This window comes from Penaeus monodon, chromosome 39 (genome assembly GCF_015228065.2).
Source record: "Penaeus monodon isolate SGIC_2016 chromosome 39, NSTDA_Pmon_1, whole genome shotgun sequence".
Taxonomy (NCBI): Eukaryota; Metazoa; Arthropoda; class Malacostraca; order Decapoda; family Penaeidae; genus Penaeus; species Penaeus monodon.
In genome coordinates this window covers 22,564,596-22,573,355 of record NC_051424.1, presented here as the reverse complement: position 1 = coordinate 22,573,355, position 8,760 = coordinate 22,564,596, and the positions used below count along the sequence as shown (strand labels likewise).

The 8,760-nt window shown below is 33.2% G+C and overlaps 1 protein-coding gene across 1 annotated transcript in view; it reads right to left on the bottom strand.

Annotated features, from left to right (window-relative positions):
* Positions 1-2,812: 2,812 nt before the first annotated feature.
* The window catches only part of LOC119597687 (TBC1 domain family member 2B-like), a 13,996-nt gene continuing 8,048 nt past the window's right edge, over positions 2,813-8,760 (bottom strand). Inside the window, exons 4-10 of the mRNA XM_037947290.1 lie at positions 7,583-7,782; positions 7,316-7,443; positions 6,832-7,033; positions 6,384-6,646; positions 5,760-5,918; positions 5,156-5,285; positions 2,813-3,195 (exon numbers count right to left, since the gene is read on the bottom strand). Of these exons, the coding sequence (XP_037803218.1) occupies positions 3,010-3,195; positions 5,156-5,285; positions 5,760-5,918; positions 6,384-6,646; positions 6,832-7,033; positions 7,316-7,443; positions 7,583-7,782 (1,268 nt within the window). The 3' untranslated portion in view covers positions 2,813-3,009. The remainder of the gene's footprint in view (positions 3,196-5,155; positions 5,286-5,759; positions 5,919-6,383; positions 6,647-6,831; positions 7,034-7,315; positions 7,444-7,582; positions 7,783-8,760) is intronic.

Below are 8,760 nucleotides of genomic sequence, written 5' to 3'. Positions count from 1 at the left end.
AAAAAATATATATATTATAATAAAATAAATTAAAATTTATTAAAATTTTTATAAAAAATTAATATAAAATAAAGGGGGCAAAAAAAAAAAAAAAACTTACTTACGGGAAATTTTTAAGGTTGATCACGGCCGGGGCCTTGTTTCCTTGCAAGGAAAATTCCACTCTTTTTGGCTCCCTTTTTGTGGGGGAAAACATGCCCAAAAAAAATTATGAAAAAAAGAAATATATTCAAACCACAAAAAAAAAAATCATAAACTGTGTCAAAGCTGGGAAAAAAAACCGGGGAACCAAAATTAAAACCCCCCAAACTGTTCAACACAGGTTTTCCCCCGGGAAAATTCCTTGATTTACTACCACTGTGGCCAAACCCCCTTGTGTTTAAAGGCATTAATAGGGAAATTTTTCTAAAGGTCCCGGATTGGGGGAAAGGCTGGGAAATTACCCCGTATAAAATAAATTACTAAACCTGAAAACCAATAAGTATCATGGTAACGGGTTTAGACAATACCTAAAGAAAAATTTTATTAAATTCATATAAAATATGATTGGGATATTGGGTTATATGTACATATATTTTATTATAAATATATTATTTTTTTACAATAATAATATTTTTTATAAATTGTTAATTTTTTTTAAATTTTTTTTATATAAAAAAAAAAAAAAAAAAAAAAAATATAATTAATAATATTATTTAATATATATATTCTAATTACACACATAAATATATATATATATATATATATTATATATATATTATATATAATATATATAATATATATATAATATATATATATATATATATGGGGCCGCAGTGCCGAATGGTTAGAGCGTCAGTACTCAAGACTGCACCGACGGCAATTGAGTTCAAGGGTTCGAGTCACCCGGCCGGCGCATTGTTTCCCTTGGGCAAGGAACTTCACCCGATGCAATGCCTAGCCATGGGGGCCAAGCCAGCTCAAGTCGTGCCGGGTAACTAGAGATGGTGACTGATAAAACACACCGGAGGGAAGGCAATATGGCAAACCACCGCTCTAAATTGCTAGTAAAAAAATCATGGAAGCCCATGATCGTACAGGCAGCGGTGGCCGAATGTTTTAGGAGCGCGGAATCAAGACTGTCACGACGGCAATCTGAGTTCGAGGGGTCGCAAGTCACCGACCGGCGTTGTTCCTTGGGCAAGGAACTTCACCTTGATTGCCTACTAGCCACGGGTGGCAAGCCAGCCCAATTCAGTGTGTACAAGCCCGGATTAAAAAGAGGAGAAGATGACTAAAAAGGTAACACCGGCACTCTCCGTGGAAAGGAACTGGGGACCCTACCACGTACTCACTCCAAGATCATCACAACATGAAAACGCAATTAAAGTATCATGGCTGTGACCACGGCGGCCTCAGACATGAACCTACCGTTAAAAGAAGAAGATATATATATATATAATATAATATATAGATATATATATATATATCGATATATATATATAGTATAATATAGATATATTACATATATATAATATATATATATATATGTAATATATATATATCTATATAGATATATATATATATATATATATTATGATATATATCTCTTCTTTAACGGTAGGTCATGGTTCTGAAGCCGCGTGGTCACGAATGATATAATTGCAGTTTGCATGGTGATGATCTTGGAGTGGAGACGTGGTAGCGTCCCAGGTCCTTTCCACGGGAGTGACTGTATTAACCTTTTTAGGTAAATCATTCTCTCTATTTTATCCGGGCTTGGGACCAGCACTGAATTTGGGTGGCTTGGCCACCCAGTGGCTAGGTAGGCAATTCAAGGGAAAGTTCCTTGCCCAAGGGAAAAACGCAGGCGGTCGGTGACTCGCAACCTCGAATCAGATTGCAGTCGGACAGTCTTGAGTCGAAGCTCTAACCATTCGGCCAAAGCTGCTCTTGACCGATATGGCTTCCATGATTTTTTTACTAGAATTAGGAGCGGTGGTTTGCCATTCGCCTTCCGCCCGTGTTTTTATCGAGTCACCATCTCTATTTACCGGCACTGACTTGAGCTGGCTTGGCCACCCAGTGGCTAGGCAGGCAATCGAGGTGAAGTTCCTTCCCCAAAGGGAAACAATGCGCCGGCCGGTGCCGAACCCTTGAACTCAAATTGCCGTCGTGACGTGTTGAGTCTGACGCTCTAACCATTCGGCCACTGCGGCCCCTTTATATATATTATATATATAAAATAATTATATATATATTTTATATATATATATATATTATATATATAATATATATATAATAGGGTGTTATATATATATATATATATATATATCTATATATATGTATATATATATATATATATATATATATATATATATATATATAATATATATATATATATACATATATATATAATCATTAAAGACCAACACTTTAAAAGACTCAGTAGTGGCAGACTAACATTAAACCCAATCCAGGCAGGTGTCAAGAGGATATGATAGCTGAGTATTCGAAGAGGGGATGACGGTCTGGGGTTTTGGGCCTACCTTCTCCAAAGCGTGTTTAACATTATTGGAGATTTGCTTTTTCACACCAGAATAAGAGAGTGAAATTCCACAGTAAACTGGCTTAAACCACACTCACATGCATACATTCAAACATGAATACACACACAACCCCTTCAAGGGTCTGGATGATGTGTGAGCAAGATACATAAAGTAATTCTAATGTTACTCAGGGTTACTTGAAACAATGTCTCTAAATTTTTGTCTTACATGATGTATGTCACAGTTGCATTTTTACAGACTTCCACTATAAACTGGTACTGCAAATTACCAATAAAAATACATTATAAATCACAAACATTTTCATTTATAGCCACAAAGCAAATTTTTCCATGGGCCTTCCTACTTCCCTGATTTCATTAATGTTGTAAACAAAATATATACATAGTCTATCTACTCTAACAAATATATCTGCAGTACTTCATCACAGTCAAAAATAACCATGACTCTCTGGTAAACCCAACTATCCTATCAAAATTTCCAATACAAATACAAGGGACAAAAAAAAAAAAAAAAAAAAACTTACCTTATACTGATAGGGAATACCTCCCCTTATAAGGTACTTGAGATCTGTACATGATGGCAGCTCCTTTGCACTTGTACCTGCCAAGAAACTCTCCCATCTCTCTTCCCATGAGCTCCCATTTTGCTGGTGGGGGAAAAACATGCAAAAATAATATCTCAGTGCCAAATAAGTATAATAACTATATTACTTTAACCCACAAAAAAACAAGAAAATTCATAGCTTTGTGTGTACACAATTTGTAATGAAAAAATACAAAAACTACAAAGTAAACCAAATTTTAACCCCTTTTCACACTGTGTGCCACACAAACCTGAATAGCATTTCCATAGGATAAAAAAAGAGACTCAAACACCTGATGACCAAAATACAACTTTTGCCTTGGGTAATGGTCATTCCTAATTAGGGATTTTATCTCTAAACTGTTCTTCCTGTGTGTATCTGACTTAGTGTCCTGTATATTATTATCAGATAAAAATAAAAATTTACTAATTTCTGACTGCACTCATGCAGGTTCATAATAACAACCAATTCAGACATAGGTAGCATCTCCATAAAATTTCTATTAACCCATTCCCGACGGGTGGCACGTACGCACATGCCATGGATTGGCGGGACTATCTGCCGGGGGCATGTATGTACATGCCATGGTGTATCTATGGACATGCCATGAGTTATTTTTTGTTACAATCACAGCAAAATATTATTTTTCTGCCACTGAAAGTGTGATTAAGTTGTTTTTAACAATTTCTCATTATTACTATGCAAAAAAAAAACAATAATAATAATAATAATAATAATAATAATAATAATAATAATAATAAAATGCAACAAACCGACGATTTCAACTCCATGATGCCGCACACTGCTTATTTTATTCAGACTATAGACTGAATAATGATCAACTATGGAGTCTATATAACAACAAAAATACCTTTCAGTCTTGATTTATCAGGAAGTATGGCAAGTAGAGACTTTAGAAAATAATGAAAACTGAAAATACAACACATCTTCGTTGTATTACGAAGAAACGGCAAGGGATGCTGGTATTTGGCATGAGTGGTCACGCATGCAGCGAGGCCCAGGCCACTATGAATACTACCCGTCGGGAAAGGGTTAATCATGTTTGAACACCTGAACATTACTTTTTAAAATCATGTAAAAAAAAGAAAGAAAAAAAAAATGATTATATTGTCTGTGACATAATTTATTTTTGTAAACAATCCCCAATTAAACATGCACAGAATCAGATTCTGATATCAGGTATGAAAAACTGAAGGTGATAAATCAACAATGAACTTCTACAGATAATACTACAGATCTTTCTATTTGGATAATGTGAAAAATACCCATCATCTGGAGCCATTACTTGCCTTTGGTAAAAAAACTAAGAGATAAGATGATTAACTATAGCTATTAACTTTTTTGTACAACACATGCCAAAAGGGTTAACTCAATTAGAAAAACATCAACACCCAATATCTGTTTGTGAAATAAGGTTTCAAATTAATCAAAAGGTGTTCTGTATATTAACTAACTATCCAAAGTCTTTGTTAAAGGAAAGTCAGCTGAGTGAGTAACAAGACAGTCCAAGCTTAAAATTGGGAAAACCTCAATTATATCTTGTGTATATCTTTAGCTTACTTTCCCTTGGAATTATTATACAATCTAATTCAAGCTTGACTAATACAATGAGTAAATACTAAACATTTAACATACCTATTCAAAACTAAACACATCTTATATAAATAAAGTTTAAAATATGTGGGTGAGGATGCATTAAACAACTCACAAAAAATCTAGTGCATTTCTACCTTCCAGCTGACAAGCTAATGCTGCACCATCTTCTAATCTCCGTTAATTGATTTACAGGCATTTTGAGAATCAGCTTGGATCAGAATGGGACATGGACAGTTTTGAAAATAATTAGCACATATTCCCTGGTCACTTTGTGTCTTATCAGTATATAAAACATAATGATATAAAATGGAATTAGTAAAGAGGCTATCTAAAAGTCCATAATATATATATATCTACATGTATATCAAGCACCTATGATTTATTGGCATAACACAGCACAGCTCACCTGAACTTGGTTGGCTAAGGCCTGAGATTGCTTTTGGAGATAGTTCGCTCTTGACTGCAAGCTTCCTTCACCCGGGGCTGTGATGCAGAATCCATATTCATCATACTCCCGCCCTTTGTTGTGTATCACCCTGGAAGAATTGGTCTCTCTTATTATCACATGCATGGCAAAATTCATTATCTATTAATCTTTGACAGGGGTTTACATATACTGAAATTTTTTATGAAATTAGCTGGTGCAACATGACTCACCCTGATTTCTGCATTCACAATTTTTTTTTTTTTTTTTAATCAATACTGATCCTGCTATCATCACTATGACATCATAATTAACATAATAATGAATGATGATGATGTGATGATGATGATAAAAAAAATTCTTCCAGAAAACTCTAGAAGCACTTATTAATGAATGTTAGGTCAGAGATTCTGCTGCCACTCATTTCCAAAAAAAACTATTTGGAGTGCTTTGAAAACTACATAGGTAAAACCTGAACATTCTCCTACAGTTATAAATAAATAAGCACAATACCATTACTTCTTCATATTGGCCAATGCAGTTTTAACACAGTAAATATGAACACATCTTATAAAAAGAAACAAACCTAAGGTCAGGGGAACCATGTGCTTCCACTACGTCTTGCAGCAGCTGGGAAACAATGGACGGGTCGTGCTGGCTGGTTTGGGGTGAGTGAAGTTCATTTAGCAGCAGAAGGTACTTGCTCTGGATCTGGTAGAATTTGGCTTCCCATTCACTAGATTCACTGTTGGAGTATAAATGCTGATTTCTTTTATTCCATCTTCATGAATTCTCTTGATAGTGCAAAACAAAGTGTAAAATTGTCTATGCAGCACTGTGTTCTAGCTGGTATTCTTTCAAAGTTTTGGTTTCACTATTCATGCAGATAAAACTAATTCATTATGATTTCCAACTTTTCTTGTTTAAATCTACACAATCATCGAATCATTCAGACTATACAGAACACAGTAGGGGGGTCGTTACCTTTCATCTCATACCTACTTTTTTGTTGATTTTGTTTACATTCAGTGACATTATGAAAGGTCTATATCCATACATTTCATGATTACATTCAATCCAGTAACCTCCACAACATTTCTTGTGCAAAAAATATTCAAGTCAGATTTACTCTTCTTTTGCTGGATACTACATATTTCAAATGCACTTTTGATAAAAAAGATAAACCTCCCCAAAATTTACAAATACATACGTGATCAGCTTCTGCTCTCTCTCTGAACAGTGTTTCCTCAGAAGATTGAGCTCGAGAATCTCCTTGTTTAAGAAAGTGTTCTGGCATCGATAGGCTTCTAGTGCATCTTTGAGTGCATCTTCTTGCTGTGAAGATGTCTGTGTGCCCCTTGTGGTTGTCTCATGGTTGGTAAAAGTTAAACTTGGAGGGAGTGACACTGGACGGACATTTGAGGTATTTTCATCCACTTGATGAGTCAGGTTCACTATGGCTTTGTCCTTTGCCTAAATGAAAACACTATCACTTATTTGTATATCAGAGTTTCCTGTTAAACAATTATAATTACCCTAATTAAAAATACTAAGAAATTTTAACATCTCTAAATGTACTGAGTATTTATGAATCATTTATATTTCATAGTCATGAAATCATGAAATCAATTCCATCCACTGAAATGGAATACACTAACCTCTATGAGACAGTACAACATAGACAACTTTTCACTGAGGTGTTCATTGTGAGACTGAGCATCAGAGAGCTGTTCATTGAGCTTGGCAATATCATTGGTGAGCTTTTGGTTCTCGTGTTCCAGGTTGACGATGTGGTGGTCCTTGCCACGAAGAATCTCTAGGACGTGGGTGTCTGTCAAGTCACTTCTGTCTAAAGTAATGCTGCAAAGAAAAACATTCCCATGAAAACTTTGGTCACTGCACTAAAAATAAATCATGAGAGATAGAAAAAGAGAGACTGCAAAATCAGAGTCAAAAAGAGAGAAAGAGAGAAAGATAGAGAAAGGCAGAAAGAAAGAGCATGAAAGAAAAAAAAAAGAGAGAAAGAGAAAAAAGGAGAAAGAGAAAGACAGAGAGAAAAAGAAAATAAAAGGGAAGAAAGAGAGAAAGAGAGTAAGAGAGAGGAAGAATGAGAGGAAGAGAAAGAAAAAAAGTCAAACTTACAGAGTTGCTTTCTCTTGTTGTATTGCATCAAGTTCTTTCTGTAGGAGATCAATAACTTCACGCGATGCTTGGTATTCATCTTGTGTTGCAACTAAGTCCTCTTTTGCTGAATTCAATTTTCCCTGAAGCTGAATTTTTTTTTTTAATATCAATACTTTGTGAAAAATATAAAAAAAAACAAATATACATGTGTTTACATACATATATATATACATATACCTATCAAAAATCCACCCACCAAATATTTACTTATAAAAGCTCACTCACCTCTTCACATTTCCTACATACAACTCTGGCATTATGAAGGTTAGCAATATCATTCCCATCTTTGCCCTCAAAGGATGTCGAGCGCCGAGCTTTTATTGAACTTCGCAGCCTCTTCCCTAAGTTACCAAAGCTCAGGTCTTCTGAGGGAGAACTTACTGGGCTGTGACGCACTGCCAGGGGGCTTGTTGGGGATTTGGGGGCTGTTGGAATAATTAGTTGTAATCTAAATTGTAATGTTATAGCAATCAAGGCTACCTATTTGTCAGAAAATCTGAAAATATAAAGATTTATGATAATTCAAACTATGTTGAAAAGTTTATATGTATATGCAAGTAAATAACAATATGTATATATATACATACATACATATATGTGTGTGTATAATATATATATATATATATATATATATATTTTATATATATATATAATATATATAATATATATATATATAATATATAAAATATATAATTTTATATATTTTATATATATATTATACACACATACACACACGTACACACACGCACACACACACGCGCACACGCGTACACACACACACACACACGCACACACAGAACAACCCCACCACACACACACACACCACACACACACACACACACACCACCACACACACACACATATATATATATTAATATATATAATTTTTATATATACATATATATATTATATATATATATAAAATAAATACATATATAGATAAATGTATATATATTTATATATATCATAAAAAAAAAAAAAAAAAAAAAAAAAAAAAAAATATATATATAAAATATATATATATATAATCATATAATATATATATATATTAATATATGTAATAATTTTATTATATATATATATATACTATATATATATATATTTTATATATATACAGTATTATATATAAATTATTATACATACATACATACACACACACACACATATATATATGTATATGTGTGTATGTATATATATATTATATATATATATTATATATATAGATATAATATATATATATAATATAATATATACTAATATATATATAAATATATATAGATATATATATATAATATATAATAATATATATATTATATAATATATTATATAGGTTTGTATGTGTGTCTTGTGTGTGTCACACACATATATACATATAAATATAAATGTGAGTGCTGTGTGTGTGT